General features: G+C 46.3%; 1 protein-coding gene across 1 annotated transcript in view; it reads right to left on the reverse strand.

Moving 5' to 3' along the window:
- Window positions 1-8,147: 8,147 nt before the first annotated feature.
- Window positions 8,148-14,090, reverse strand: part of pudp (pseudouridine 5'-phosphatase) — a 104,213-nt gene continuing 98,270 nt past the window's right edge. The window contains exon 4 of the mRNA XM_055664816.1: window positions 8,148-8,524. Coding sequence (XP_055520791.1) covers window positions 8,441-8,524 — 84 coding nt within the window. The 3' untranslated portion in view covers window positions 8,148-8,440. The remainder of the gene's footprint in view (window positions 8,525-14,090) is intronic.

Here is a 14,090-nt window from a genome sequence, read left to right on the forward strand (position 1 = left end):
CCCCACCCTACATCAGTCCAGAGAAGGGTTTCGACCCGAAACGTTGCCCATTTCCTTCGCTCCATAGATGCTGCTGCACCCGCTGAGTTTCTCCAGCACTTTTGTCAACCTTCGATTTCCCAACATCTGCAGTTCCTTCTTAAATAATCTACAAACCTGTAAGTTTAGAGTGTGGGGGGGAACCAGAGCTCGCAGAGAAATTCTATCTTATAGAAACTTACAAAATTCTTAAGGGGTTGGACAAGCTAGATGCAGGAAGATTGCTCCCGATGTTGGGGAAGTCCAGGACAAGGGGTCACAGTTTAAGGATAAGGGGGAAATCCTTTAAAACTGAGGTGAGAAGAACTTTTTTCACACAAAGAGTGGTAATTCTCTGGAACTCTCTGCCGCAGAGGGTAGTTGAGGCCAGTTCATTGGCTATATTTAAGAGGGAGTTAGATGTGGCCCTTGTGGCTAAAGGGATCAGGGGGTATGGAGAGAAGGCAGGTACGGGATACTGAGTTGGATGATCAGCCATGATCATATTGAATGGCGGTGCAGGCTCGAAGGGCCAAATGGCCTACTCCTGCACCTAATTTCTATGTTTCTATGTTTCTAAAACCCACGCAGTCACAAGGAGAATGTACAAACTGTGTATGGACAAGCTCCCGTAGTCAGGATCGAACCCGGGTCTCTGGCACTGTGAGGCAGCAACTCTACCACTGCGCCACCGTGCTGCCCGATTAATAGGATAGACGCTACTACCTACATGCCATTGAAGTTCAGGCTGGGTATACTGAATACTTCACATTCTTGGTGGTTATTGTGGCGTTTGTAAGTAGTACTGTTTACATATCAGTTGTGCTGCTGCAAGGAAGAATTTCATTCTTCAGTTTTGGGACCTTTGACAATAAAACACTCTTTACAAGTTGACTCCTGTCAAAGAAGGAACTGCAGATGCTGGTTTAAACCGAAGACAGACGCAAAAAGCTGGAGTAATTCAGCGGGTCAGACAGCATCTCTGGAGAGAAGGGATGGGTGACGTTTGTGCAGAAGGGTCTCGACCCGAAACGTCACCCGTTCCTTCTCTCCAGAGATGCCGCCTGTCCCGCTGAGTTACTCCAGCGTTTTGCATCTGTCCTCCACGATCTAGCTCCGTCACCACCGTACCCGATCGATGGAGAGTTGACAGTGGATCGGACAGGAGGGTGAAGAACAGAATCAATAAAAGGGCCAAACCACTCGAGGCAAAAATTAACTTAATTAAATCAATTAAAGGGCGGCACAGAGGTAGAGTTGCTGCCTTACAGCGCCAGAGACCTGGGTTCAATCCTGACGACGGGCGCTGTCTGTACGGAGTTTGCACGTTCTCCCCGTGGGTTTTCTCCGAGATCTTCAGTTTCCTCCCGCACTCCAAAGACGAGCAGATTTGTAGGTTAATCGGCTTGGTCAATGTAAGAATCGTCCCTGGTGGATGTCGTTTAGTGTTGATGTGCAGCGATCGCTGGTCAGCACGGACTCGGTGGGCCGAAGGGCCTGTTTCCGCACTGTATCTCTAAACTAAACTGAAGAAGGATCCCAAACTGAAACATCGCCCATCCTTTTCCTCCGGAGATGCTGCCTGACCCGCTGAGTTACTCTAGCACTTTGTGTGTCTAACTTTTATATCAGCCAGCATCTCAAGTTCCTCGTTTCAACTAATAAAATCCTGGCCTGTCCAACCTTGGCCTACAGCTCAGAAGCCTCCCTATAGTTCTTTTTACTGTATGAATGAACAGGTTTATTGGCCAAGTATTCACATACAAGGAATTTGCCTTGGTGCTCCGCCCGCAAGTGACAACATGACATACAGTGACAGTTACGAATGACACATAAAACATTAAACATTAATAATAAAACATTATCGATTAAACATGCGAATTAAATAAAATACCACAACAAAAGGAGGCTACAGATTTTTGGTTATTGAGTAGAGCAACTACTCGTGGATAAAAGCTGTTTTTATGTCTGGCTGTGGCAGCTTTGACAGTCCGGAGTCGCCTTCCAGAGGGAAGTGATTCAAAGAGTTTGTGGCCAGGGTGAGAGGGGTCAGAGATGATCTTGCCCGCTCGCTTCCTGGCCCTTTGTATGGCTGTATGGTAATTCAAATCTCACTGTACCAAGGGTACATGTGACAATAAACGCAACTTGAACTTGAAATTCCGATAGATTGTTATTTTGCTCCAGATTCCAGCTTCTGCTGTGACTTGAGGCCCTACTGGATGAAGACGGTGTCTTGCCACAGTTTCCCACAGTATTCTCTGATGTACCAGTGAGGTGAATGGACACTGGTAATCAAGCTGGAACCCTCCTTCCCAAAGACAATGCTGGAGCAGAGAGTGGTGAAGCTGTGGAATTCTCTGCCACAGAAGGTAGTTGAGGCCAGTTCATTGGCTATATTTAAGATGGAGTTAGATGTGGCCCTAGTGGCTAAAGGGATTAGGGGGTATGGAGAGAAGGCAGGTACGGGATACTGAGTTGGATGATCAGCCATGATCATATTGAATGGCGGTGCAGGCTCGAAGGGCCGAATGGCCTCTACTCGTCCACCCATTTTCTATGTTTCTATGGATCGGACAGGTTGAGATGGATATAGGCCAAACACAGGCAGGTGGGACTAGTGTTTGGGCTGGAGGGCCTGTTTCCACGCTGTATCACTCTATAACTCTACAAACTTGGAGAACACAACAAATCTGGGAGATTACTCTTGGTCAGTGGAAGCCAGTCCAAGGGAACCAGTGCTATGTAACTCAGCGGTTCAGGCAGCATCTCTGGAGAGAAAGAACAGGTGACGTTTCAGGTCAAGACCCTTCTTCAGAGTGAGAGCCAGGTGAGAGGGATCCCAGAGACACGCACATAGAACAAATTACTGAAAGGTACGCAAAGAAATAGATCATAGAAACATAGAAAATGGAGTGTTAATTCCAAGGGTCGACATAAAATGCTGGAGTAACTCAGTGGGACAGGCAGCATCTCTGGAGAGAAAGAATGGGTGACGTTTCAGGGCGAGACCCTTCTTCAGACTGAGAGGGAAACGAGAGGTATGGAAGGGTCAGGTGTGAAAAGGAGAGATCAAAGGGGACTGAAGTTGAAGGAAAATGCAGATTAGATCGTTGTTAGCTTGGGGAAGGTGACAACGAGGTATGCAATGTAAAATTTAATCAGGAAGACAGTCGGACTGGTTGGAGAACTAGGAAGGGGGAGGGATGGAGAGCATGTACTCCAGCATTTGCGTCTATCCTCGATGTAAATCAGCATCTGCAGTTCATTCCCCTAGGAAACAAAAATGGAGAACTAAAGAACTAATAGACAACAGACAACAGGTGCAGGAGTAGAGGCCATTCGGCCCTTCGAGCCAGCACCGCCATTCAATGTGATCATGGCTGATCATCCCCAATCAGTACCCCGTTCCTGCCTTCTCCCCATATCCCCTGACTCTGCTATTTTTAAGAGCCCCATCTAACTCTCTCTTGAAAGGATCCAGTGAACCAGCCTCCACCGCCCTCTGAGGCAGAGAATTCCACAGACCATATAATAATTACAGCACGGAAACAGGCCATCTCGGCCCTTCTAGTCCGTGCCGAACACTTATTCTCCCCTAGTCCCATCTACCTGCACTCAGACCATAACCCTCCATTCCTTTCCCGTCCATATACCTATCCAATTTATTTTTAAATGATAAAATCGAACCTGCCTCCACCACTTCCACTGGAAGCCCATTCCACACCGCTACCACTCTCTGACTAAAGAAGTTCCCCCTCATGTTGCCCCTAAACTTCTGTCCCTTAATTCTCAAGTCATGTCCTCTTGTTTGAATCTTCCCTACTCTCAATGGGAAAAGCTTATCCACAGACTCACCACTCTCTGCGGGAAAAAGTGTTTCCTCATCTCCGTTTGAAATGGCTTACTCCTTATTTTTAAACTGTGGCCCCTGGGTCTGGACTCTCCCAACATCAGGAACATGTCTCCTGCCTCTAGTATCCAAACCCTTAATAATCTTATACGTTTCAATAAGATATCCTCTCATCCTTGTAAATTAAAGAACTAAACATGTATCAAGAAGGGTCTGGACCAGAAGCGTTTTCTCCACAGATGCTGCCTGACCCGCTGGGTTTCTCCAGCATTTTGGTGTGAACCAGCCTCTGCATTCCCTGCGTACACATGTTACAAATGCTAAGCCTGTCGCACAGCCAGGACCATCGCTTCGCCTGGTGCTGACGTCTTTCGCATTGTTGAGCACAAGAATTCAATTTTGCCAGGATTCTCCCAGAAGGATCAAGCCCTCTTGATTCCACTCTGCACTGCAAAATAAATACTGCATCATTCTCTCTGCCTGTGCTGATCAGCCTGGGAGAATGAGCGAGACCCAGGCTGTGTTCACTTAGCAAGAGATGAAAGATTTATACCACTCTCAGGAGCGCGGTCAGAGGCCTATAGAAGGGACGATTCTGCTGGATTTAGGTACGGAGAAGTCGTGGGAAGTTTCAGTCTGACATATAACCCTGACATCGGAAATACTACACAACAAGAGGAGCCCATACATCATGAATGAATGGATTAGTTTATTGGCCACGTATGTACACATACAAGGAATTTGCCTTGGTGCTCCGCTCCATTTTGTTGGTTCACATGTTTGATCAATGGAGTTTTATCATTAATGTTTTATTATTATTAGTGTTTTCTGAGTCATTCGTAACTGTCATTGTGTGCCATGTTGTTACTTGTGGGCGGAGCACCAAGGCAAATTCCTTGTATGTGAATACTTGGCCAATAAACTTACTTACAATGACCTACAGTAAACAATTAAGAATAAAACATAAAACACTAAACATTAATAATAAAACATTATTGATAAAATACCAGATCAAAGGGAGGCTACAGATTTTTGGCTGTTGAGTAGAGCAACTACTCGTGGATAAAAACTGTTTTTATGTCTGGCTGTGGCAGCTTTGACAGTCCGGAGTCGCCTTCCAGAGGGAAGTGATTCAAAGAGTTTGTGGCCAGGGTGAGAGGGGTCAGAGATGATCTTGCCCGCTCGCTTCCTGGCCCTTGCAGTGTACAGTTCGTCAATGGAGGGAAGGTTGCAGCCAATAGCCTTCTCTGCTGATCGGACGATTCACTGCAACCTTTTCTCCATTGGAAGGAAGTTGCAATGAAGCCGGCCATCCACAGCAGTCATCGGATCAATTATTTTGTGCGGCCACTCTGGAAATAAAGCAGCCAGCGGCTTAAAGAAGGGCGGGTTTTAATAATGGTATCAGGACAGGAATCAGGAGAGCTCCATAGACAAAGTCCAGTGTCCTCGAGTCGGGCAGAAGAGCCTGGCTCCATGCTGTAGAACTGTATGTGCAGGAAGGAGCTACAGATGCCGGTTTACACCGAAGACACTCAAAATGCTGGAGTCAAGGGCCTGTCCCACAAGCATGCGATTACATACGTCTAGCGCGACCCAACGTGGTCGCTTGAGCCGTACGGCCTCGCGGGGCCGGTCCCACTTCGATCGCCGGAGCCGTATGGAGTTGTGCGGAGCTGGTCCCGACATCGCGCGGGGCTCCGAAAAACTGACCGTGTTCAAAAATTCTGCGCGGCAACAGCCTGCCGGCCCGCAGCGGCATTGAGGCCGTACACAGCGTCTCGACGGGCGTGCGTCGCGTCTCGATACCGTACGCAGCGTCTTGACGGAGTAAGCCTAGCGCGAACATCCCGCGGACTTCGCTCGAACTTCACGTCAACTTATACAGGATCATTCAACCTCCGCGCGGCCCCCGCTTCCAGTTTGGTCACGCTCACCACGTGCAGTCGCACGCTGGTGGGACAGGCCCTTAACTCAGCGGGACAGGCAGCATCCCTGGAGAGAAGGAATGGGTAACGTTTTGGATCGAGACCCTTCTTCAGACTCTGAAACATAGAAACATCGAAAATAGGTGCAAGAGTAGACCATTCAGCCCTTCGAGCCTGCACCGCCATTCAATATGATCACGGCTGATCATTCAAAATCAGTACCCCGTTCCTGCTTTCTCCCCATATCTCCCGATTACATTTGCCCTAAGAGCTCTATCTAAAGGACCTGTCCCACTGTACAAGGTAACTCAAAAAGTCTCCAGAGTTTAAAAAAAAAAATCAAACTCGTGGTAAGTACGTAGAATGTACGCAGCAGCTACGTCGGAGCTCGTGGATATCTCGTAGCGGCTCGTAATGCTAACGGCAGGTACTCGGGAAATGCGGTAACTTGGGAAGTTTTTCAATGCGAAAAATGTCCACGAGAGCCGCGAGTACTTACGAACGGCCATTACCGTAAATCTCCGAGTTCGAATCAGGCGAAACATCGGGACAACTCTTGAATTACCTCGTAGAGTGGGACAGGCCATTAACTCTCTCTTAAAAACATCCAGTGAATTGGCCTCCACAGCCTTCTGCGGCAGAGAATTCCACAGATTCACCACCCTCTGACTAATTAAATTTCTCCTCATCTCCTTCCTAAAAGAGCGTCCTTTAATTCTGAGGTTGTGACCTCTCGTCTTACACTCTCCCACTAGTGGAAACATCCTCTCCACATCCACTCTATCCAGGCCTTTCACTACCCTGTATGTTTCAAAGAGGTCCCCCCTCATTCTTCTAAACTCCAGCGAGCACAGGCCCAGTGCCAGGACCTACTCATTCCAGGGTTCATTCTTGTAAACCTCCTCTGGGCCCTCTCCAGAGCCAGCACATCCTTCCTCAGATATTCATTACCTCTGCTCAAATCACAATGGATCCTTCCCTAGTTTAACCTTCACCCGATCTCTATAGAACAAAGTCAGTATCAAGCACTGAAGACATGGCGTGACACTGTGTGGGTTTTTGCCGGGAGCTCCAGTTTCCTCCCCTCACTCTAAAGACGTGCAGGTTTGTAGGTTAAGTCGTTTCCCTTTCCCATGGACTCTCAGTCTGAAGAAGGGTCTCGACCCGAAACATCATCTATTCCTCTTCTCCAGAGATGCTGCCTGACCCGCTGAGTTACCCCAGCATTTAATGTGTCTATCTCAGGGTTGTAGGTTATTTGACTTCGGTAAAATTGTAAATTGTCCCTACGGTGTGCAGGGTAGGGCTAATGCATGGGGTGATCACTGGTCAGCGTGGACTGTTTCCGCGCTGTATCGCTCAAGTCTAGACTCTAGTCTAAAGTCTAGACTCTAGTCTAGACTCTAAAATGAGCAACGTTTTTTTGTTTCCTCTGGGTATGTGAATACTCAGGAAATGACAATAAAGATATACAATACAATACATTAAAATGTAACTGAAAGACACTACATTTGGAAAATATTAGGCTAGTCTTGGAGGGAAAAACAGATCAATTTCTTTAGACATGGACACCCTTTACCGAATTCTGACAACAATAGCACGGTGCAACACTAATTTAAATTTAAATCCGATGGTGGGTGGGGTGAGGCGGGCGGGGAAGGTGGGGGGGATTCTCTTTTGTTCTTCAATCTAGAAACATAGACAATAGGTGCAGGAAGAGGCCACAGAAACCCATAATCTCTCTTCAGTTGACCTGTAGTGTGACATTGAAACAAAGACTGGCAGAGCTGGTAGAGCCCATGCCTCACAGCGCCAGAGACCAGGTTTCTGTCCTGACCTCGGTTGCTGCCCGTGAGGAGTTTGCACGTTCTCCTTGTGACCGGATGGGTTTCATAGAAACATAGAAATATAGGTGCAGGAGGAGGCCATTCGGCCCTTTGAGCCAGCACCGCCATTCATTGTGATCATGGCTGATCGGCCCCAATCAATAACCCGTGCCTGCCTTCTCCCCGTAACCCTTGACTCCACTAGCCCCTAGAGCTCTATCTAACTCTCTCTTAAATCCATCCAGTGACTTGGCCTCCACTGCCCTCTGTGGCAGGGAATTCCATAAATTCACAACTCTCTGGGTGAATTTATTTTTCCTCACCTCAGTCTTAAATGACCTCCCCTTTATTCTAAGACATATCTTTTCACTTTCTACTTTTTGTCTTTCGTGTTTTCTTTTTTCTTTTCTTTTTTCATTTTCATAATTGAGGTTACAAGGTTTAAAAATCAAGGGTATCATTTCCGATGCCGAATGTTTTATCTCCGTACAATTGCTTCCAATGAAAATAAAATAAATAAAGAACATGTAACTGAACAGTGCATTAGCGTTGTGTAATAAAGGATAGATGATCTGTCAGCCACAGATTACGTAGCACAAGAATAGAGTTACACGTTTGAAAGGCGAGATTGTTATTTTAGCTAATACAATCAGGCATTGTTATTCAACTCAGCCAGAGTGTTGGTGCATGGAACACGTGTCAGGGCATCGCACAGAAATTATATTTCGTATCAGCACAGAATTGAATTACTTACATGCAACATCCGACCTATTTTCTATCCCAATCCTAATGCCTGATCCTGATGGCACTGTACGTCAGGCAGTTGTGAAGCAATACTTGAATATATTTTTCAGCTCATTTGGATGACAAAAGGAACAACTCAGCGGGTCAGGCAGCATCTGTGGAGAACATGGATAGGTGACGTTTCACAGAGTGCTGGAGTAACTCAGCGGGTCAGGCAGCATCTGTGGAGAACATGGATAGGTGACGTTTCACAGAGTGCTGGAGTAACTCAGCGGGTCAGGCAGCATCTATGGAGATAAGGAAATAGGCAACGTTTCGGGCCGAAACCCGGAAGGGTTTCGGCCTGAAACGTTGCCTATTTCCATAAGGATTTCGGCCCCCGAAACGTTGCCTATTTCCTTCGCTCCATAGATGCTGCTGCACCATAACTCAGCGGGTCAGGCAGCATCTGTGGAGAACATGGATAGGTGACGTTTCACAGAGTGCTGGAGTAACTCAGAGGGTCAGGCAGCATCTATGGAGCTAAGGAAATAGGCAACGTTTCGGGCCGAAACCCAGAAGGGTTTCGGCCCGAAACGTTGCCTATTTCCATAAGGATTTCGACCCCGAAACGTTGCCCATTTCCTTCGCTCCATAGATGCTGCTGCACCATAATTCAGTGGGTCAGGCAGCATCTGCGGAGAACATGGATAGGTGACGTTTCACAGAGTGCTGGAGTAACTCAGCGGGTCAGGCAGCATCTGTGGAGAACATGGATAGGTGACGTTTGAGTTGGGACCCTTCCTGAAGGATCTCGACCCAAAACATCACCTATTCGTTTTCTCCAGAGATGCTGCCAGACCCGCTGAGTTACTCCAGCACTCTGTGTCCTTTTGTTCATTGACCAGCATTTGCAGTTACTCATGGAGCATTCCAGCTTGTATGTGTGGTTTAAACAGGACCATTTTGATTCCTGTGTTTGTACACACAGCACATTCAGAAAGTATTCAGACCCCTTCACTTTTTCCACATCTTGTTACGTTACAGCCTTATTCTAAAATGGATTAAATCCATTTTTTTAATCATCAATCTACACACAATACCCCATAATAAAAAAGCCAAAACAGGTTTAGAAATGTTTGCATAGTAATTAAAAATAAATAACAAATATCAGATTTACATAAGTATTCAGACCCTTTACTTAGTACCTTGTTGAGGCACCTTTGGCAGCAATTACAGCCTCAAGTCTTCTTGGGTATGACGCTACAAGCTTGGCACACCTGTATTTGGGTCATTTCTCCCATTCTTCTCTGCAGATCCTCTCAAGCTCTGTCGGGTTGGATGGGGAGCGTCGATCCACAGCTATTTTCAGGTTCCTCCAGAGATGTTCGATCGGGTTCAAGTCTGGGCTCCGGTTGGGCCACTCAAGGACATTTACAGACTTGTCACAAAGCCACTCCTGCGTTGTCTTGGCTGTGTGCTTAGGGTCGTTGTCCTGTTGGAAGGTGAACCTCCGCCCCAGTCTGAGATCCAGAACGTTCTGGAGCAGGTTTTCATCAAGGATCTCTCTGTACTTTGCTCCGTTCATCTTTCCCTCGATCCTGACTAGTCTCCCAGTTCCTGCCGCTGAAAAACATCCCCACAGCATGATGCTGCCACCACCATGCTTCACCGTAGGTATGGTATTGGCCAGGTGATGAGCGGTGCCTGGTTTCCTCCAGACGTGATGCTTGGCATTCAGGCCAAAGAGTTCAATCTTGGTTTCATCAGACCAGAGAATCTTGTTTCTCATGGTCTGAGAGTCCTTTAGGTGCCTTTTGGCAAACTCCAGGTGGGCTGTCATGTGCCTTTTACTGAGGAGTGGCTTCCATCTGGCCATTCTACCATAAAGGCCTGATTGGTGGAGTGTTGCAGATATAGTTGCCCTCCTGCAAAGTTCCCCCATCTCCACAGAGGAACTCTGGAGCTCTGTCAGAGTGACCATCAGGTTCTTGGTCACCTCACTGACCAAGGCCCTTCTCCCCCGAATGCTCAGTTTGTCCGGGCAGCCAGCTCAATGAAGAGTCCTGGTGGTTCCAAAGTTCTTCCATTTAGGAATGACGGAGGCCACTGTGCTCTTCGGGACCTGCAATGCTGCAGAAAATGTTTTATACCATGCCCCAGATCTGTCTCAACACAATCCTGTCTCAGAGGTCTACGGACAATTCCTTCATCTTCATGGCTTGGTTTTTGCTCTGACATGCACTGTCAACTGTGGGACCTTATAAAGACAGGTATGTGCCTTTCCAAATCATGTCCAATCAATTTAATTTACCACTGGTGGACTCCAATCAAGTTGTAGAAACATCTCAAGGATAATCAATAGAAACAGGATGCACCTAAACTCAACTTTGAGCATCATAGCAAAGGGTCTGAATAATTATGTAAATGTGATATTTCCGGTATTTCTTTTTAATTACTTTGCAAACATTCTAAAGACCTGTTTTTGCTTTTTTTATTCTGGGGTATTGTGTGTAGATTGATGATTAAAAAAATGAATTTAATCAATTTTAGAGAAAGGCTGTAACGTAACAAATTGGGGAAAAAGTGAATGGGTCTGGATATTTTCTGAATGCACTGTATGTGTGTGTACATATATATATACACACACACACACACCCACCCCGACACATATGTGTGTATATGGATAGGTGACGTTTCACAGAGTGCTGGAGTAACTCAGCGGGTCAGGCAGCATCTTTGGAGCTAAGGAAATAGGCAACGTTTCGGGCCGAAACCCGGAAGGGTTTCGGCCTGAAACGTTGCCTATTTCCATAAGGATTTCGGCCCCGAAACGTTGCCTATTTCCATAAGGAAACGTTGCCTATTTCGGCCCCGAAACGTTGCCTATTTCCTTCGCTCCATAGATGCTGCTGCACCATAACTCAGTGGGTCAGGCAGCATCTGCGGAGAACATGGATAGGTGACGTGTCACAGAGTGCAGGAGTAACTCACACCCACCCCGACACATATGTGTGTATATGTGTGTATGTATATATCGACCTATACAAAGACAGGAATCAACACAATCACATTTACATCAAATCACTCTGGTATTTTGTACTAAATATTTAATGCATTATTTCTCATTCTTATGCACCGGCATGATTCGCTGTCAATCATTTCGTAGTTGCAAACTGAACAGAAATCTAATCAAAATAGCTTAGAAGGTCAGCCGGATCCATTAAACATTAACTTCACCTGCTCTGCAATAATACAAACCTACAAATGAAAAAATACAAACTTTAACAAAAAAAAACATTCGACTTAATCGGATGGAAATAGAAGGCAGGATAGAGACTTAATGTTTCCACAAATGTCAAGGCAAATCAGCTATTGTTTAATTCATACCTTTTGCTAATAAAATTCAGTTTGTAACAACCGGTAAATTGGCTCCAAAGTTGCAATGAGCTTAAAGTCTGCCTCTATAATGTAACACTGTCTAAATGCCAATTCTTAACCCTGCTGTTTAAGAAAGAACTGCAGATGCTGGAAAACATAGAAACATAGAAATTAGGTGCAGGAGTAGGCCATTCGGCCCTTCGAGCATGCACCGCCATTCAATATGATCATGGCTGATCATCCAACTCAGTATCCCGTACCTGCCTTCTCTCCATACCCCCTAATCCCCTTAGCCACAAGGGCCACATCTAACTCCCTCTTAAATATAGCCAATGAACTGGCCTCAACTACCCTCTGTGGCAGAGAGTTCCAGAGATTCACCACTCTCTGTGTGAAAAAAGTTCTTCTCAAAGTTCGGTTTTAAAGGATTTCCCCCTTATCCTTAAGCTGTGACCCCTTGTCCTGGACTTCCCTAACATCGGGAACAATCTTCCTGCATCTAGCCTGTCCAACCCCTTAAGAATTTTGTAAGTTTCACGGTAAAATCGAAGGTAGACAAAATTGCTGGAGAAACTCAGCGGGTGAGGCAGCATCTATGGAGCGAAGGAATAGGTGACGTTTCGGGACGAGACCGAGACTGTCGGGTCTTGCACTAAACGCATTCACGTCATTCCCTATATTCTGTATCTGTACACCGTGGTTGACTCGATTGTAATCATGTATTGTCTTTCCGCTGACTGGTTAGCACACAACGAAGGCTTTTCACTGTACCTCGATACACGGGACATAAACTAAACTAGATCCTCTACTTTTCTAGAAGTCTGAAGAGATTCAACTTGTCACCGAATTCTCTCACCGGCTTCCATTGTAGAAAATATCAACAGACTATTAATAGACAATAGACAATAGGTGCAGGAGTAGGCCATTCGACCCTTCGAGCCAGCACCGCCATTCACGGTGATCATGGCTGATCATCCCCAATCAGTACCCCGTTCCTGCCTTCTCCCCATATCCTCTGACCCTCTTTAACTGCCACAGAAGGTAGTTGAGGCCAGTTCATTGGCTATATTTAAGAGGGAGTTAGATGTGGCCCTTGTGGCTAAAGGGATCAGGGGGTATGGAGAGAAGGCAGGAACGGGATACTGAGTTGGATGATCAGCCATGATCATATTGAATGGCGGTGCAGGCTCGAAGGGCCGAATGGCCTACTCCTGCACCTAATTTCTATGTTTCTATGTTTCTAAGAGTTCCATCCAACTCTCTCTTGAGAGCATCCAGAGAATCATCATCCACTGCCTGCTGAGGCAGAGAATTCCACAGATTTCACAACTCTCTGGGTGAAAACGTTTTTCCTCACCTCCGTTCTAAATGGCTTACCCCTTATTCTTAAACTGTGGCTGAGACTCTACAAACAGTTTGGATATACAGCTAGGAAACAGGCCCTTCGGCCCACTAATTACAAGGAGGATGTGCTAACTCCACATGGGTAGTGGCCCAAGGACATCATTGGTCCCAAGTTCATACGTGATGGGAGCAGAATTAGGCCATTCGGCCCATCAAATCTACTACACCATTCAATCACAGCTGATCTATCTTTCCCTCTCAACCCAATTTTTCTGGCTTCTCCCCATAACCACCGATACCTGTACTAATCAGGAATCTATCAATCTTCAGAAATCATTGCAAAAGGATTTGAGTATAGGAGCAGGGAGGTTCTACTGCAGTTGTACAGGGTCTTGGTGAGACCACACCTGGAGTATTGCGTACAGTTTTGGTCTCCAAATCTGAGGAAGGACATTATTGCCATAGAGGGAGTGCAGAGACGGTTCACCAGACTGATTCCTGGGATGTCAGGACTGTCTTATGAAGAAAGGCTGGATAGACTTGGTTTATATTCTCTAGAATTTAGAAGATTGAGAGGGGATCTTATAGAAACTTACAAAATTCTTAAGGGGTTGGACAGGCTAGATGCAGGAAGATTGTTCCCGATGTTAGGGAAGTTCAGGACAAGGGGTCACAGCTTAAGGATAAGGGGGAAATCCTTTAAAACCGAGATGAGAAGAACTTTTTTCACACAGAGAGTGGTGAATCTCTGGAACTCTCTGCCACAGAGGGTAGTTGAGGCCAGTTCATTGGCTATATTTAAGAGGGAGTTAGATGTGGCCCTTGTGGCTAAGGGGATCAGGGGGTATGGAGAGAAGGCAGGTACGGGATACTGAGTTGGATGATCAGCCATGATCATATTGAATGGCGGTGCAGGCTCGAAGGGCCGAATGGCCTACTCCTGCACCTAATTTTTATATTTCTACTTTCACCTTAAAAATATCCATCAATAGGCCTCCACAGCTTTCTGTGGCAATG

Source organism: Leucoraja erinacea, chromosome 45, assembly GCF_028641065.1.
Source record: "Leucoraja erinacea ecotype New England chromosome 45, Leri_hhj_1, whole genome shotgun sequence".
Lineage (NCBI taxonomy): Eukaryota > Metazoa > Chordata > Chondrichthyes > Rajiformes > Rajidae > Leucoraja > Leucoraja erinaceus.